This window comes from Stegastes partitus, unplaced genomic scaffold (genome assembly GCF_000690725.1).
Source record: "Stegastes partitus isolate 25-593 unplaced genomic scaffold, Stegastes_partitus-1.0.2 Scaffold1419, whole genome shotgun sequence".
Classification (NCBI taxonomy): domain Eukaryota; kingdom Metazoa; phylum Chordata; class Actinopteri; family Pomacentridae; genus Stegastes; species Stegastes partitus.
This window is the reverse complement of record NW_007579150.1, coordinates 35,790-55,554: the sequence shown is the minus strand read 5'-3', so window position 1 is coordinate 55,554 and position 19,765 is coordinate 35,790. Positions and strand designations below refer to the sequence as shown.

Genomic DNA, 19,765 nt, shown 5'->3' with positions numbered 1-19,765 from the left:
ATTTATTAATTTAATTTCTGTTTTTGAAAAAATATACTTAATTATTTGCCTTTAAATAAAAATTAAGTGGTCGTAATATTTTCTATTTTTACTTATTCTAAAATTGCATCGATATCTTTTTGTACTATCATTGTGTTGTGACGTACTTACGCTGATTCAATCTAAAGTTGTTTCATGTTGCGTCGAACGTGTTTTAACGGAGACGTTCGCGTGTGATGAAATGGGTCAGGCCGGCGAGCGAGCACCTATAATTGGAAAACAACACGGATAGTAAATAGTGTCTACTGGAATACAGTGATGCAATGTCTGCTGTCCATAAACATTAGCGAAGCAAAGCCACATTTGCATAAAAGCCTTTATATGCAAATTAGCTCCAGTAGACGCTTGGCTTTCTACAATATCTGTGAACCCACGCTAATTTCAGCTCCTCTGAGACCTCACAAGATTACAAATATAAATACTCACGGCCATTAGAAGACTTTAACGCTGTGTGCGATGACGCTGGGCTTTAAACTAAAAAAAAAAAAAAAGAGAGAGAGAAAAGGCGAGCTGTGTTGTTTGCGCTTTGTGTTTATAGAAGAAAACACACTTCTTTCATCAGATTTTGAGATAAACAAGGTCACTGAGATCGGGTGTTTGTCTTGCTCTGAGTCAGAATATAATTGGCCGTGTTTTAAATTACACTGTAATTAGCATTTACCATGCCTAATGTGCATGTGATAGGACAGAAGTCCCACAGGCGCCTACACTGGAACCTGCATGCAGTTTTCTATATATTTACACTGACATATGCTCGATTTTGATCCATACCACTGCTCTGAATGGAGATTTTGTCAGTGCTGTTCCTTTTTGATTTGACTTTGACTGGAGCTAAAAGAGAAGTCTTGCTCTTAAAGAGGAATCCACTGTCAGCGCTTGATTTTTTATTTTTTTTCCACGCTTGAGGGCGGTCCAATTTCTATCAAGTAAACATCCCCCACTGTCCCCGTTAGTCACACAATTAAGACTTCTTTTTTTTCTCATCCTGCCCCAAATCTGTGATGTGCCGCCACAGAAACATGGAAAGCTGCTAAAATGGAAAGCGTACAAAGAAAATGACCCGGACGGCAACCTTGGCGGTTTTCTGCTGCTGCTTCAGATCAGTTAACTGCTTTTAAAGGAAAGCTTGGTCGGTGTAAAAAAGCTCATGCAACATTCTACCAAACCACAAGGTCAGGCTGCCTTTGATTTCCAACAGAGCAGCTTGTACTCGCTCCTGTCTTCCTCACAGCGCTCTGGGTTCTCCGTTAATTCGTCGAGTTGACCGCGCACATCAGTATCTCTCACTGTTTTGCTGCGGAGCTTTATGAGGGACATGCTTGTTTACTGAAATATTAAAAGCAGAACTTGCACGTTCTAAATTTCAGAAGCTGTAATATCTAAAACATTAATGGTATGAAAAAAAATAAAATCTGGGTTGTGTGCCAGCTCCTCAGAGTCCAAACGTAAGGCTTTACTTCAAGGATGAACATTTGCAAATCAACAAACACAACAAAACATTCATCATAAAACAGGCAGAAAGACTTTTTTAAAATATCTTTATTTCCTTAATAGGCATTAAAGCATTTCTGCCACAAGACATGCTGTGTTTTGAGTAATGGATGTGACTCACTTCTTCTCGACTGGAGGAACTTGCCCTCCACCCTCGCTGTTCCTCCCTCTCCGCCTACACATGTAACCTGCCAGCCGAACGCATCAAATCCATCGCTGCAGTTGTAGTCGAGTCATTCTGGCCGATGCAGGAACTCGCTAACTGGAGTGGAAGCAGACGAGGCAGCTTGACTGCTAACATAATGAATTATAGCAGCTCATCATGAAGATGTGGAATGCATCGGACATCTCATATTGATGATGCGCTGTTTACTAGCATCCTTGCAACAGGATCTTTAATGCCTCAAAGACAAAGAGCACTTAAACATGTTGCAAAGTGCATCTTACCTACACACACACACACATATTCCTCCCTCTAGTAATTCACAGGAATTGATTAAAACCTGTATTAGCTTTCCTGCTCTTGCGTCTAACCCTGGCGTTTGTGTCCGGTGTCAGGAGTCGCGGTGGAGTTCCTCCCCTGCATGCGGCGGTGCCTCGAGGAGCGGCACCCAGAGGAGCCCCACCCAGCCGGGCTCCGTCCTCCAGAGGGAGGGGGGTGCAGAGAGCCAGAGGTGCCCCCCCAACCGCAGGCTACAGGCCAGCTCCTCCCATAGTCCAGGACACATACGGCGAATATGTGAGTATATTACAACAATACACCAAGTCAGCAGTGAGACCACACACACTATTTATGCTTGTCATTGTGGTATGCTGCCAGTTGAAGGAAAATTTATCATTTTTAGTTTAAACACTCGCTCCTCCCAGTGTCTCAAATTTGAGAATTTGCAGCTTTTCTCTGTTTCATATAAAAATCAGATCCTAAAATTGATATTTCAGGTTTCGTAAGCAAATAATTTGACTGTTTTCTTACCCTGAAAACTTTTTTTAAATATATTATTCATTCTTTGCTTGTGTGTAGACGAGGAATGAGTTGCATATCAGCTCTGACATTAAGATTCTCAGTCATCCAGGTCAGGTCATGCTTATTCTCGTAGTTTGATCGTAGCAACTGGACTCGCTTGAGTTTCTTGAAGACGTTTCACCTCTACTCTTTAGGAGCCATTAACACTTGAGTTTTGCTTCCAACTGGGGGTTTGTTGCTCCTCCCCCCTCATTATACGAGTTGAATGTTTTATCGAGATGAAACCACATTCACACCTAGACCCTAACGAACCCCACTGTGACAGGGGGAGGCCTAACGACTTGCATAACGAGGGGGAGGAGCAACAAACCTCCTGCTGAAACCGAAACTCAAGCGTTGATGGCTCCGAAAGAATATAAGCATCTGGATCTCCCAACCAGTCAGTCAGAACTGATGAAGCTGCTTGGATGAGAGCTGAAACGTCTCCAAGAAACTCAAGCAAGTCCAGTTTGCTACGATTAAACCACGTGAATAACTCTGACATTAGCAATGAGCAGTGATAAAGTACGAGGGTGTGAAGGTCGGATCGGAGTCGTCATAAACCTGCAGTTAACAATTTTTTTTGTCATTTTTTTATGAACCCCAACTGTGATCTTTCCTTCACTTTAACCAGCTATTCCAGCTGACTCAGTGTAATCCTGCTTTAAACAATAGTCCAGACCTCACAGCTTCATTTTAAGAACGTTGCCACATCCTGGTTTTGTCTGGCTAACAGAGCTGCTACTGCAACCAGATCTGAGCGTTAGCATTAGTTTAATTTTGTACCTCTTTTGTATCTGATAATGCAGATTTACTCAATTTCATATAGTTTATAGCCTCAAAACAATGTAAGGTGTCTGGAGTTTTGTTTAAAACTGACTTTAAAAAAAAATTCAGCAGCAAATTCTTTTTCAACTGGCGATGTCCTGGTTACTGTGGATCAGAGGTTTCCAACTGTGAGGCGCCTCTCCCCAGGGAGGACGGGAGAGTTGAAGGGAGAGACATGAGGCAAGGAATACTGAGCGTTGTGTTCATGCATGTTGATGTTCTGAAAACAACAGGAAGTTAGCTGTGGTGGTGGTTTGGCTGCTGATCTGAGTGCTCACCACCGCGGTGGCAGTTGAAGCAGCAGCAGCAGCAGCAAAGCCAAAGGATGGAGCTAAAGGAGGCAAAGAGTCAAACCCCTCAGTGCCTCATTGAACACAACCTGTGATGAACATCAGGCTCCTTCTCAGAATGATAGCGCTTAAAAAAACACATATTTTAAGATTCAGAATACTTTACTTTTCCATAAATGTCATTATTACGCCATTATCCATTGTGAGTAAGATAAAAAAAAATCACCCTTGCGACTGTAGAACTCGCCAAAGATTCATCACTGTTGAACTTTCCTTGCATTATTGCAGCGGTAGTTGTCTGTAAATCTATGGGTTGTTGCAAACAAATGCAGGATAAGAAAGTGAACTCATGTTGTTCCTCACAGCTAACCGACAGACTGCTTTATATTTGCTGCTTCATAGCATCACAGGAACTGATGCTGGGCGTGAGCATCTCCCAAATACAAGTGAACTCAATTAATTGTAGTTTTCTTTACATTGGACAGTAAACAAGGTTGTTTTAGTCTAATCCACCTGATATGGAGCTGGTCAGTGCAGCTTCTGCCCTTTTTGAAAATTACTTACTTCCCTTCCCTTTTTGGGAAAACATGTTCCAATGCATAGGTCTTTTATTCCTACCTGTGTCATTGAAAATGTTCCTGTGAACTACACCTGTTCTTGGCACTTACTGTATATTTTTAAAAAAAGAAAGAAAGAAAAAGTAAAAAAGTTCAAGTCAACCAGCCCCTGTTATCTGTTGAGATGCCAAAGTGTATTAAAACGCTGTCCCCGTTTTGTATGTAACAGTGTGGAATGTTCTTTTGAAATCTAATTTTCCACTACAGCTGCAGAATGTATTATTTCAGCATTGACATTATAATGTGTGCAAGAGCAATAGTCCTGTTGTGTCAAGTGTGATGTAAAGTGCGGCAAATTAATGGAAACACATCAACCCACACGATTCTCATTTTCCATCACTCATCTGCAAAATAAGTCTATCTGAATGAACAATACTTATTTAGGGCTTTTGGGATTTTATTTTTACTTTATTTGAAGGCATGTAGTTTGTCGATGTGCACGGCAAAATGAGCAAGAAACAGGACGGAAACAGCGAGAAGTGGAGACTAGAAGCTTCTCTGTGCACAGCTGGCTTGTGGCATTTCAGAAACAGTGGTGAACTGTAGTGTCAATCAATGAACAGATAATCAGCAAGTGAGGCATTTTGATTACAATTTTATTCATTTTACCTCCAGAAGTTTCTCTAAATTCAGGTGAAGAAGAGCCGTATACTCTAAGTCTCATTTTGATGCAGATTTGTTGTTAATTAGCAGGAATGTAGCACAACATCAAAGTAAAATCAGTGCCAGCTAAAATTTCTGAAATCAATTGTGGTTAAAAACCCTAATCATGATCTCAGTATTGATCAGAAATAATCATGATTACCATTTTGGTCATAATCATGCAGCCTTCGTCAGTTTTATGCAAATATTTCCACTAATGTCAGCGTCTGGCAAATGAAGCTGCCGCACAAGGCAATGTGTCTAATTTGTTTGACCTTTAAAATCATACCACAAAGCTCTGTATGATGAGTGCAAAGCCAGATCTGAATGCCAACTGGAGCAAAAAAAGGGATTTCAGAGGCCCGAGACAGTGACGCGCCATATGAGAAAGGTTCGAAGCAATTTGCAGTCATTTTTCAGCTTTTTTTTAAACACAGTTTTTTATTTTGGACACAGATGCCCTCCCCAACAAAATCACTCCTATCATTGTATTCATTTTAAGCAGAGATATCAGAGACAAATTACTCTAAACCTTGTCTCTCCTGACTACATACCACTGTGTGTTTTGGATTTTGGGTGAAGCAGCCCTTTTAAAAGATGTGTACGGGGTTAAATATTAGTCTGCATGAATTGAATTCAAATGCAGCACTCACCAGTCCACCACATGTAGTTTTTTGGCTTGCAAACATGCATGTTAGCATAAAGAGTATGAACTTGTTAATGCAGCTATTATTGTGATGCGGTCTTGTAGCTTACCTGCACAGTCTTATGGGAAGCTGGCTGTAAAATCCACAGCTGCCAGTAAATGAATATATTAGGCTTAGAGTCAGAGCCTTTGTGCATTTGCCAAGAGAGTCTCCTGCCGCACTGTCAAGGCAAGTTCCCCAGAGACTCCAGCATCAACATCGCATATTTAGCAGATAGAAGGAGAGAGGAGGTGGCCCGCATTGGAAAATTGCCCCAGCAGCCCATACCTAACCACATCTGACAGGTTTATTCAGAGGTTGCAATTCAAATGCGTGGAGGTCGTGGAGAATGACTCCTGGACCAGCTGTTTCCCATCATTGTCACAGTTGTAAACTGCATCCCCCCGACACCTGCACCTGTGTGTCTGTTTTGGAAAAAAAAAAGACCCCCAACATCTGCCGCGTGATAAATCTAACCACATCGCAGCAAACAGAGGCTGTGAATGAGTTGCTTTGTATTATCTGAATACATCACTATCCCAGGACAAGTGTTCTGCGTCGGGCGCTGACAAATAGGCTCTTGTATTCATCAATGAAATGACAAAGATGTTACTTGCTCACATTTGTTTCCTTCATTTGTCACTGCTTAGCATTTGCTCATATGCATGTTCCTATCGTTCTCTTTTTTGCCGCGCGGCATCGCCACGGGCCAAAACACTTGTTCAGCTGTAGGCATCTTCTTCTTCTTCTTCTTCTTGCTCAGAATGACAAAAGCACCAGACCTCACATAACTCTTTGTCACAGTGACACACAAGTGTATCTTTGTCTGCATGATCTTTTGGTTTTATCCTCTACCTCCTTTAAAGCTTCTGTTCAGCATCAGTATCAAATTACTCTAAATTCAATTGTTACCACAGAAAATGACAGAAATGTTATTATCTGGTGATCCAGTCTTGGCTGCCCCATCAGTCTTGAATGGTTACTATGATTGCAGCCAAATCTCATTTCATGTAATTCATTAGGCGCACTGAGATCATTCTTACCTGCTGCTAATCTCATTGGAGAAGAATTAAACATGATGTAATTCTCATGTCTGAAATGAGGCTGCACGACATCTTTTCTGTGCAGTTTCAACATCACCAATGTGGAGCAGTGTCCACGGAGGCTAATCAACACAGCACAACTTCACTTTCATGCTAAATCTAGAGCTACGTGTAAGGTAGCCGGGCTTGTTTTTGTTGACACGGAAGCTTAATTCCTTTGGGCGAGACGTCCGAGAAGTGCGCAGCGCACGTGGGCTGGCATTGTTTATGTGAAATCCTCAAGATACAGTAATCCGTTCTGAGCATTGTGAGTCCTCGCTGACTGTAGTGGCATCAAAAAGAAATCACCATCATCTCCCTCAGGCACTTCTCCACATGTCCAGTCCTGCTGAGAGCCAAGCATTGTTAATTGAATTGTGTTCTCTAATTCACCATCCTCGCAGCCTTTTTAATCTAAATTGGATGTAATGGTGAGGAAAATATTTCGGATACAGTAATAAAGAAGCTGCATCTAGCTGGTGTGGCAGGCAAGACCGGTCATGAAGATAAGATTGAAACCTATTCGCATGGTACAAAACCTGCAATTTGTTGTAATTGCGGAGAAAATTGAATTAGCTTTATTTCTCACAAATGTAAATCATCTGTGATCTCCACTGCAAATGGGACATTTCAGTGATCTGCCTGTTATAGCTTATAAATGAAGTTTTAATTTGCTTTTTAGAACAAATGTTTGTTTTCTAGTCTTTCAAGTCATGCTAGAGGCATGAGTGAAGTATGTCAAGATCTATGTGATATATTGCCTTGTGGTTTGGTATGGATATTCTTTATGCCCTCAGGATGAATCTGACTAACGCTGGGGCTCAGCTGATTATTTTTTTTTTTTAAGACACCACCAGCAGAACAATTTTTCACTTTCACTGAAATATCTCCCTCTCTACAGGATGTATTGGCATAGATTTTGCTTCAGACATTCACAGTGCCCTAAATAAGAATGCTAATAACCCGGATACACCAAGTTTTTAATGCATTTTTTAAAGACACAGAGTTTCCTGACATGCAGGCTCCACATGTGCACAGCAAACTGTGTGAGGAGCAGGAGAGAAACACTGAAAACCAAAGAAACACAACATCACTTGTAGATCTGCACAATTAATCATAATGTTGGCGTCTCACAATCAAACGGACATGATTGACTGTGATATTGACATTCGAGACACACTCCTTATACAACACAGCCCAAACAAATAGAAACACTTTGTTTCAGGTTGGGTAAATCTGACAGTGGAGCGTCTTATTTCTTTCTGTGTTTGAGCTGCCGCCCTGTGGTGACTGAGTGGAGACTAGAGGCTTCTCTGTGCACAGCCACCAGACTGTAGCCTGCATGTGATGCCTTTAGGGAACATCAGGACATTGTAGTGTCTGTCAATAGATGATGCAAATGTTCAGCAAGTGAGGGCAGTTTGGGTACAATTTCATTTACATTTTGCAACCAGGAGATGGATTAGATTCTGATGAAGAAAAACCTTATTTTAAGCCTTATTTTGATGCAGATTGTTACAGGAACGTAGCACAATATGCAAGCAAAAGCAATACTACATTTATTTTAACATGAAAGTGAAATTAAAATAGTTATCTCTAAAATCCGTGAACTCAGTATTGATCACAATAACAGTGATTATCATTTTGGCAGTAATCATCATTTGTGCTGCAGAAATGGTGTCGACTAACAACAGGTACTGTGTTGGCAAGATCTTGTAATTAAGTAATAAAACACCATATTAGATATCTTTGGACCATATGAGATAGGATCCAGTTTTTTTTTTAACCTTATCTATTTTTTCTTTACTAGATTTTCCTCCCTAAAGAATCGTCATCAGCATTCTGGCATGATTACATCGTTCCAAATAGAGTTCATCTTGTGGAAAATCATGTTTGTTTGTTTATTTTTTTTGAAATTACAACATATATTAGTAACAAAATATTTTTCTTGTATCATGATACAAGAAAAAACACACAATACACAACTATAGCTTCTGTAGACTCCTGGTCCACAATGCTCATGAATTAATTAATGGGAGAAGGTTGACAGTAAAACCCCATATGGTTGAATTCCTTATTAAAATGCCTCTAAGCAGAGTTCACATCACCTGGTCAGTCATGCCTGTCTTGTGTCGACATTTCCTCCCAGCGCTGTTCTTCCCACAGTCCAAAATCACACCGGTTTGGTAAATTGGTGACTCTTAACTTATGCGCAGGTGTGAGTGTGAATGGCTTTTCTGTGCGATAGAGCTTGGACGGCCTCCAACCCCTCGTGACTCTGCACAGGACACGCGAGTATAGTCGAGTGGCGACAGAGGTGCCAGTGATCAGTGGATTTCACAGAGCACACGTGTTCCTCTAGTTTATTAATCGACAGGAATTCCCCCAGATTATCCCCAGCAGATGTTAGTAGAACGAGATCAAAACCAAAGGTATTGAAATAACAGAAGGAAAGACATTCGTCAAGCATAACACGGGGGAGCACAGTGATACTTCAACTTGATGCATGGGGCCAACTTCCTGGCATCCTCAGTCCGATAGCGTGAGTAGTATTTCTACCCCTGCAGCAGAAAAGCTCCGGCAAATTCCAGCCTGTTCAGCTTTCTGAAATATGCTGGCAGGGAGAGCCGAATAAATGACACGTAGCTACTTTGAGAAATTCCAGACCAAGACAGATGACCCGCAGTTGCAACCGCTGGATTATTTGTTTTCCGTGGAGCAATATCGCGGCGTGTTGTTTTGCTTTTATCGTTATAAAGTTAAGAGCAGTGCAGAACAGCTGTACGGAGGCAAGGCATTTCTCTTTGAACAGATGGTGTTGTAATTTAGTTGCCTTAGAAGAATGAGACTTTTCTTCTTATTCCTCTTCTCATTTGCTTAATTTTGTCCCCTTTTTTTTTTCTTGTGTTTGCATTTGCGGCACCTTTTGGCTCCCACCACGGGCTATGCAGCGTGTACAGTTTTCTACAAAGTTCATAATGTGAGGACAGCGTGTTGTTGAACTCATTTTGGATTTAGTTCAGACTGCAGGGAACAAATCCAGCGCCTGAAAAAGCCTGCTCTGGGTGTCAGTGGCATGCTATCTGTTACAGTGGTATTGTAGAGCACAGTGGAGCGGCTGTGATACCGCTGTTGTAACATGCAATGCCAGACCCTCTGTTAGTCTTCAGTGGCCTCAGAGGCCAGTCCTTATCTTTTAACAACACGCCTCTCAGCCATCCACTGGCATACAAATGAAAGACTCACTTAGGGGCTGCTCTCCCTCTCCCCTCTCACTCTCCTCACCCCCCTCCTTCAACCTCTCGGTGTCATACTAATCCTGTTTAGTGCTGGAAACACAGCGCTGTTGCAGTACTGTCGTGCTATTGTGCTCTCCAATACATTTTGATTAAATGGGAGACCAATACAAACACATCAGATATTGTAATGGCTTCACTATCGACGCAGTCTGCTCTCCGTTTTAAAACTGCTTTCCGCGCGACAGAAACCAGAGAAAAGAATCCTTTTAAATGTGCCGACGTGATTTATAAACCCAGCGTGTTTCTCCCCTCAGCTCGCTTGTAACTCAATTATGGAGTTGATGCTCTAATAAATGGCAATAACATGCCATTGTTAAAGTTTAATGTGGCCCTTAATACCAGCCACTGCTCTCCAATGTGAGTGGACAGCAACTAGATGGAGTCGCCAGCGAGACGACAGGAGGACTCAGTTAACAGTGATGGCACATGGCTTGTGCTGAAAACTAATTAGTGTGTGTCTACCTGCCCTGCACCTACAGTTTAAGGTCTGTGTTAGCCGGTGGTAGCAGCACTTTGTGCATTGTGACACAACACTGTGTGTTAGAGTTTAGGCTCATTTCTTTTTCTTCTTTTTTTTTGATGCATGTTGTTTTTGCCACAGGAGCGACACCGGAGATGTCAGTCAGTATGATTTTTTAAATTTTTTTCAACAACCAAACATGAAATTTGGGGACTGTGGGATCGGACTTTTCACATTTATGTGTAAATGTCTTATATAGCACTTTTCTACCTTTGCGGCACTCAAAGCGCTTTACAATGTTTCTCATTCACCCATTCACACACACATTCATACACCATGCAAGGCCATTGGGAGCCATTTGGTTCAGTCTCTTGCCCAAGGACACTTCGGCATGTGGGGGGAACCGGGGATCCAACCGCCAACCTTGCCATCAGTGGACAACCCGCTCTACCACCTGAGCCGCCAATTTAACACTAATCAGAATATTTCTGTGAATGGCTTTGATAGATAATGATGGTTCTATCAGGATGAACACCATTTTTTTTTTCATATTAGTATTCTATCTATTGTTCCTGATTCCACGTTAAAGTGTTTCATCAACAATCTTCATCTAGAGGTCACCATATAGGCTCCAATATGCACGACTGCAATTAAGAGAGCAGAAGAAACTGGGAACAAAACCAGTCGTATGGGAACCGCTAAAGAAACTTTGTCCACCACCTGTGTAAGTAAATTATCAAGAAGTCTTCAGGAATAGTTTTTAATTGGGAAAATTGTAATTATTTTAATTATTATTTACAGCTGGTATTGGTCATGTTTCATGATGTCAAGAGGTGAAGACAACGAAAGTAGCAGCTCATCAGTTATGTGGAAAATCTTTAAAAAGTCTAAAACCGCCTCAAAGGAGTTTTTTTTTTCCCGTTACCTTTTTGTCATGTGTCACTTTAAAATATCATATAATGCTGTATTACAGTACCAGCATTACGACTCGTGCTATTTAGCGCTACTCAGTGTTCTTGTGTTTGTAGAAAAAGTCAACTCTCCCTACCATTCAGTAAGTCCCGTATCTTACTAAAAGTGAAAGTTATTGTATCACCCACGCGAGTTAGAAATATCATGAGAGACATGAGCGGTCACACCCTGGTCGAGCATTTGCACCTTAAAACTGCAGTGGACTGATGTTTGTCTCAAAAACACAGATTCAGACAAAGAAACAAAACAAACCTAAAGAACAGGTTTTTAATCAATGGCAGAGGGACTTTGAAGCAAGTTGCAAATATACATAGAGTTTACGATGGCTAGCGGTTGTAGCAAGGAACTGAAATATATGAAAACACTCAGTTTAAACAGTAAAAAAACAACACTGATGGGTGAGAGGGTATCAAGGTTGGACTGCATTTATTTTTTTTTAAATTTGTGCAGGGGGTTTGTTTAAGTTGCTTCTCAAAGGTAAACTATGTGATCCTGATCCAATTTACTTTTTGGCAAATTCAGCAAATACCTCTTCACTGTCCACTAGCCGTCCACTTTGTGTGTGAGATGGAAAAAAAATAAAATAAATAAATGTGGTGTTCAGCCAAGCTACAGCTCTATAAATGGGAAACAAAGTCAGACCGATCTATACAACACTATTCCAGCATGGCCTGTGCATGTCATGCTTGTGCACAGAAAAGAAAGTGGGAGGGAAGATGGGAGAAAAGTTGGCAGTGAGACCCTTTAATGCTGTTGTGGCATTTTATCTGTACGTTCACTTTATCCTCCATCCAAACTTCAGGACTGTGGATCTAGCAGCTGATGGTTTTTTTCTTTCTTTTATGAACTGTGCTGGGTTTCGATGCGGACATACATTAATGTAAACATGTGCATCAGTATCTCTTGGGATTGTGTTTGGTGTCTAAGCCCCAGAGTTGCTCCTGGTTAATGTAGTTCCTTGTATGGTAACTCACCACCCTCGGTGTGTGTGAATGGGTAAATAAAAGATATATTATAAAGTGCTGTGGATAAAAACACTACAAATACATCCCATTTACTAAATCAAACACTTTCTGCCTTTGTTATTTTTTGATATAATCTCACTGTTGAGTGAAAGGAAGAAAAAGCAAAGATCAGCTGCGTGGTATGAACTCAATACCGACCGTATCACATTAAATAATTAAAAATGTCAAAATTTCAAAAGGAAGTTGCCAACTAGAGTTTGGCATGGAAAAGAAAATGGTGTTGTGTATTATTTTTTCTTCTTCTTCTTCTTAACATCAGCAGCATTTCCTCCCAGCATAGTTCTCGTCTCAGATGGATCCAAGTTTATTTAGAAAGCCTTGTCTATTTATTTTGTTTCCTGAATGATAATGTGACATGAATAATTGACAGCATAGGACCGAGGCTGCTGGATGCTGATGATGAGGAAAACTGCACTTTAATCCTGTCTTATAGAAACGCCCCCTGCTGCCTTCATAACACAGGAATATAATAATAAAAATGCATGTATAAAGAAAAATCACATTTGGTTATTATTTCTCCGACTGGAGGAAATGAAATTCAAACACAGCCAATTTAAAAACAAATAAAAGCAGACATCTTGAAGGAACAGGAGAGATATTTCTTTGGTTGTAAGACCCCCTACTGGGTCTCGACGGCGAACAGAAATCTGAAATGCTGCAGCGTCAAAGTGTGATAAAGGTTCATGATATCAGTGGCTAAGGCTACAGCCCACACAGCTCATTATTTTTAATTAGCCCCACCTTTTCAGTACATGCATTTCATGATACCACTGCGCTGTGTCATTAACCATTCAATACTCAGCCTTAAACCCAATCACATGTCTGATGTGGTGTTTTTCTCATCAAATTATGTAACTGTGCAGCCGAGAAGCACAGGCTCGAGACTTTGTTAATTTCTTTGTCGGGTTCACTTTCCCTTTATAGTTCTGCTGGACGAGAAGCTTCATGTCTGGGTGCTAATTGATCAGATGCATACTTTGTGGGTTGTCATTTAGCACCAACTTTGTTTGCCCTATTTTTTTTTTTTTTGCATTACTGTATAATTTTCTTGAATTAGCCTATAAAGCTCATATCTTTTCTGTGACTTATTTACTATGGTGCGTCCATGTATTTTACATGTGAAGAACCTGTGATCACCAGTGAAGGCAGTGACTCAAAGTGTCCTATTTTGACAGCTGAGACTTGCCTTTACAACCGCAGCTACATGGTTTTACTTTTTGCCCTCCTCCCGGGGTTCCCATCATTCAATATTCACAACGAGGCTTGTTTATTTCAGCCTGCAATACATACTGTATAATAGAGTCAGCTTCTAAATAGATTGAAACAGGATGCGTCTTAGAGCAGCGACATAACAACACAGACACAGAGACGTTGTTTTAATTTCAAACGGAACGCCGTTTCTTGCAACACTAAAATTTCGTTTTATTTAAAGCTGTTTTAGCTTCAAACACTTGAGTCGTGGCTTTGAGCAAATAGCGTGTGTTGTTATTTTATTACTTTAAAACTCATTTTGCTGTACGATAATAGCACCGGGCTTCCTCCTGACTCAGGATGGGCCTTTGGAGGATGACTACATGTGACAGGAGGCGTTGTTGGTCCACTTACAGTAAAGGCCTGTGTTACATTATGTGTTACAAATCTATGCAATTTGCTGTTTTCCTGAGCATTTAATAAACAAAGATTGTTTGATTAAATGAAATCCCAATTAACAAAACTGGTATCTATTTTCGCATTTGCATTTTTTACTCTAAATACTAAGATAATTGATTCATAGATAAAATATAGCTGTTACTACCGTATTTTCCGGACTATAAGTCGCTCCGGAGTACAAGTCGCACCAGCCATAAAATGCATAATAAAGAAGGAAAAAACATATATAAGTCGCATTTTGGGGGGAAATTTATTTGATAAAATCCAACACCAAGAACAGACATGTCATCTTGAAAGGCAATTTAAAATAAAAATAGAATAGAGGCAACAACAGGCTGAATAATTGTACGGTATGCTTATGTTACATGACACAACTGAGAACGTGCCTGGTATGCTAACATAACATATTAAGAGTTATTCAGATAACTATAGCATAAATAACATGCTCAGAAGTTTACCAAACCATCCGTGTCACTCCAAATAACTAAAATCCAATAAAATCTTCATCCTCGGTGTCACTTTTAAACAACTCCGCTAACTCCGGAGGTAGAAGATGCGGCGCTTCCTCTTCTACGTCGCTTACATCAGACTCATCGTCAGTTGCAATTCCAGTTATTCCAGCCTTTCTGAATCCTGTCACCGAAGCCCATCCTTTGTCGATCCATCCAACGACTTCCAGGAAAGTTGCACGGCGCGTTCACCCGGCAGCACGGTGTTGAAGCACCGATGTGCGAACTCGTTCCTCTAGCTGTGGCCAACTAGCTTTAATAATTTCACACATAAGTCACTCCAGAGTATAAGTCGCACCCCCGGCCAAACTATGAAAAAAAACGCGACTTATAGTCCCGGAAAATATGGTAATCTGATTACTGTGTATGTGAAGTTCTTTTTTTTAGACAAACGTCTGCCATATTAATGTCATAGAATCATGGTTGCTCCTGTTTCTTTACCTCGGCCCGTATGTTGTAATAAACCCTTCAAAGCTACAGTACAATCACAATGAAGACATAAAATAAGTTAGTTTATCTCTGGTCTGATGATTTGATAACTGTGGAGTTATCATGAGGAACTGTTGCATGGCGCGTTACCCTTGACTGGAGGTCAACTCGTCCAGTTAATCTCGGCGTCAACACCAGTCAACAACTCGAGCTGCAGGAAGTCTGGTGTTGAGCGCCGACATGCAGCAGCTCTGTGCAGATCATATAAACGACGCGTTAACCCTTTAAGTGGTCAGAGATACTCCTGTTCGACACAACAACATATAGCTCTTATTGATAGTACGGTTACGTCAAATCAGGAAGTGGCACCAATAGTAATTGAAAAAAATACAACATAACAAGATTCAAAACCTGATAAATCACCAATCAGTGCTGCAAACGTCTGCTGGAACCAGAACATGAAGCGCTTCAGAGCTAATATTCCAGAACTACAAACAGATCGACAAAGCTGAAGATTCATGTCAGCTTCTCTCTCGATCGCCTCTTTCAGCTTGTTCCCTCCTGAAATCATGTCCAAAGTCGTCCTTCCTGTATTTGTCACTTTTAAATATTACCAGTTACTATTTTCAGTCTAAACAGAAGTGTACGATGTCCTCTGCCCGTTGAGAAGTGCTTTTAATTACATCCCTTTTGACAACATTGCAGTGCCTTTTGAGGAATGCTGCTTCTATTGTTTTTAAAGTTGGTTCAAGGGGTTTATTACTGTCAGAAGTACATTTGTTGACTAAACTTAGTCCCCGCATTAGCATGGGGAATTGTTGACTTTGTAAAAGCTCTTGTAGCTGCAGAATTACAAATGCCAGGAGGCACTTGAATTCCCTTCAAGCCACCTCTAGACAAATAGAAGAGAACTGACAAAGACCTCCACAAAAACCAACAGGCCTCCCACACATACAAACAGCAAAATCACAAACAAGCGTTGGAAAGCGTCCCAATGGGACGATCAAGGAGAGGTTTAAACATATTCCTGTGCAGTGGATTCCTAAAATATAGCTGCCAGATTCCCCCCACAGTTTAAGAAAACAAATGTCTCGGCAACTGTTGCACCAGATCGTGTGTTTTACCCAGAAACGAGGAGGCGTTACTACATCCGGGTCTCTTTGTTCAGATATCACATGTGGTTCCTTCACACATACTTCATTTCTGGAGGATTAAAGATAAAAAGAGTCAATTCAAATACTGTCATTTTGGCAAATGCATGTTTCTAATCGGGAATTAGGGCCTTAATAATAACATGGATGTGATGAGCGTTTTCTTCTGCTGCTAAATCTTACAGACGTTCGGTTCAAACATGCAAATAAGGGGCAGATGGAATTAGCCAAGAAGTGTGTGGGGGATGAGGGATGTGTCGCTAGGGGTCGACGCCTTTTGTGGAACATAAGTCCCATTTATCCCAAATTAGGACGGGTGCGGCACTGGTTCACTTTGATGTTCCTCTTGGCGGGGGCCGGGGTGGAGTGCAGAGGGGGGGGAGGCGGGGCAGATTGCTCGAGCACAAACAGATGTTCAAGGCTCATCCTTTGAGGTGGTGATGAAACATAGCCACAGCAAGAGTTTTTACATCCCACTGTCAGTCGGGTTGACACAGAGACAAGGGCAGGGCTGCAGTTGCCACTCTAATGGTGCCGCGAATGGGCTTCGATAGCAGCAGCAGCAGCAGCAGATGAAGCGTTTTGACCCACATGTGCGCTAAGTTGAAGGCTTTGGTGCATTGCAATGGAAACAAGGGGAAGAAAATCCCATCTAATAATTTCATGGATGTTTTTTTTAAGAACTCAATACGGCATCGCAGCTTGGTGTAAGATATTTAATCAGACTCAGAAGTTGTTGTACACCAATATCAGAAAGGGTTTTAGATCATAAATTACCCAAAGAGCGCAGCAGACAGCTGCATTTATTAAACATATGTCTTCTCCACTCGGCTTGTCGGGATGACAGGTTGTCGTACCGACGTCTTATCAAGGTCAAAGTGTTACAAGAATATTTTCTGCTTCGCACCTCATCTAACTGGGTCAATTTCATCTCTGTGACTTCAGGAATACGACGACGGCTACGGAACGGCTTACGATGACCAAGGATATGAATCTTACGACAACAACTACACTAACCAAGGACAAAAGTAAGTTCTGCTTTTTGCCCCCAACAGTTCTAACCTCACCTTTTTTTGTGTGTTTCTGCGATACACAACTTTGCACAAGGTGTGATGGATAAAGCAGGGAGGTCTTATTTCAGATAGATTCACTTCTGACACACTATAGTTTGTTTGTTCCTTGTTGCCTCCTGAATTAGCCCCAAAACTACAGAGCAAAAACAACTTGCTTTATCTCAGGGGGAAAAAAGATCAAGGTTATATAGACTAATATTGTGGAGGTCTACCCTGTGCCACCAAAACAGTTCTGACTCTGGGGCATTAACACGGTATCTGTGGGTGTCCTGTGGTGTCTGGCACCGGGTGGTTGGCAGCAGCTCCTTTGGATCCTGTGGGTTGTAGGATGGGGCCTCTGTGGATCAGGCCTGTCCTGGCCTAGCTTGTGAGTGATCGATTGGATAAGGATCTTGGGAGTTCAGCCATCACCTCAGGCGTTTCTCTGGGCACATTTTTTTTTTTTTCTTTTTCATAGGAAGACAGACACTAGAGCTCTCATCTTGTGACTGACTTAAAATTCAAGCTGCATTCATCGGTATTTCTAGATTATTTTTAATGTGAAAGGTGAAGAAAACACCCAGGAATACCACACAACTCTGGAGTTCCCCAAAGATCTGTAGAGCGTTTTAGTGTGTTTCATTGTTTTGGTTGTGCAGCCAGCAACTCTACTCTTATGGTTCACTCTCACTGTTTCCATCAACCTACTTTCCAGCTGCAGAAAGCTGCAAAAATGCAAGAAAAGAAAAGCCACAGTCGACCAGTACCACGTGACATGCACATGATGTCAGCTATTTGCCAGCCAGCTTACGTTAGAGGAACATTTAGCAGCTAAAGAACCAGATAATTTAGTCAGTTATTGGTTAGAGCCAAAACAGAAATAAAAGAAGAATACATGTACATAAACACAGTTGTAAATCCCTGATAATTCTTGTGTTAATAAGCAAATGTTTACAATGTTTGACACACCTGCTGTGACCTACATTGCACATACAGGAGCTATGGTTGCAAACGTGTGCAATGTTCATACACTGATAGACGTTACATTTACCCTTAGCTCTATTACAAACAATAGAAACACATAGAAAGCAGTAATATTGATATCATTATATCAATGGGAACATCCTAAAATGACAGGAACACGTCTTTACATACGACAGTGGAGTTCAACGGCACCACGAGCTAAATTCTTACAACAAAGTGGAATCAGTACTCTAATGTTCAGGTTCTCTATCAGACATGTAGAGTGTGGTTTTTTATTACCTGACAGTTTCGGCGACAACGCTCGCCTTCTTCAGAGAGTGACGTGTCAGCCGGCACCTGCGGCACGCCCAGCAGAGTCGCCAGATCCGCCGGGCAAGCCACGCCCACACCGAAATGGTGTGTCGTGGCGAGCCCAGGTAATAAAAAACCACACTCTACATGTCTGAATAGAGAACCTGAACATTAGATTATCACTAAGAAGACATGATGAACGTTTTCGAGCTATATGGAATCAGTACCTTTCTTCAAAAAGTGGCAAGAAAGACTAAAGATTCAAACTTTAACGCAGGTGGGATGTGTAGCTGGACTGTTGTGTTAGACTTTAGTGTAGTTGCAGTATAGGGAGTAGAAAACATTAAAGATAGGTTACCATGTTAGGGTGAAAAAGCATCAAAATGCTGGTGATCTCAACAGCCCCGATTTACTGAATTAAAAACCTGAACGTGCAGCGAGTTGGTGTTTATGTCTCTCAAAGTACATGAGCGGCGTCTGAGGGCAGCGAGTCTGCTGCGGTCCGGGCGTTTGGCCTTGAGTTAATGTTAAGAGAATATGAGATTTTGAAGTGCAGCAAGTCGGCAACAGCTGGATTATGGTGCGCGAGCTTTTAGAAGTCATTTATGCTCATTTTCCAGCCTGTTTGAAACTCAACAGAACACTTGCAGTTAATGACCTATTTTGTGAAGTGTGAAATGTTGTAACTGACCTATGAGTTGTCCTTTAGGATTAACTCAGAAATTTAACTTTGACGTCTTCAGTGTTGTCGTTTCCTTTAAGGAGAGGAACAATCATGCAGGTGTGGAAGGTTTGAAAAGGCTCAAGTCTGGTAACTACTAAGAGGCCAATCTTTGAATCTAAGGTTTAAAAATAAACCTCTCTCCTCAGACTCTGACATAATCACAGTTTCCGTCGAGAGATTAATTGCAGCTCGTTGTATTTTATTATATGATATTTGTTTGACTCAACCTCAGATATATCAAGCTGAAGGTACAACGTGTCTCTCTTGCCATTGTCTTCGTGGTGTGCTGCTCCGTTTAACAGAGGGTCCTGCACAGCTAAATGCAGAATATTGATTTTCTTATATCCAGGCGGCTATCACACTCTCCAAGCCATGCAAGGTCAAAGGCTTTCCGTTTGTTCTCGGACTGTATTTTATCAGCACACAACGTGCTACGTTTATGTATGCCTGCTTGTGCCGCCTCAAACAAAGAATGATTGTTGCCACATTTAGGGTGTCAAAAATTGGATTGAATTGGCAGCAGCTGGACCAAAAAAAAAAA

General features: G+C 41.3%; 1 protein-coding gene across 1 annotated transcript in view; it reads left to right on the top strand.

The window, feature by feature from the left end:
• khdrbs3 (KH domain containing, RNA binding, signal transduction associated 3) overlaps positions 1 to 19,765 on the top strand; it is a 121,149-nt gene that overhangs the window by 85,143 nt on the left and 16,241 nt on the right. Inside the window, exons 6-7 of the mRNA XM_008299455.1 lie at positions 2,089 to 2,269; positions 17,119 to 17,201. Coding sequence (XP_008297677.1) covers positions 2,089 to 2,269; positions 17,119 to 17,201 — 264 coding nt within the window. The remainder of the gene's footprint in view (positions 1 to 2,088; positions 2,270 to 17,118; positions 17,202 to 19,765) is intronic.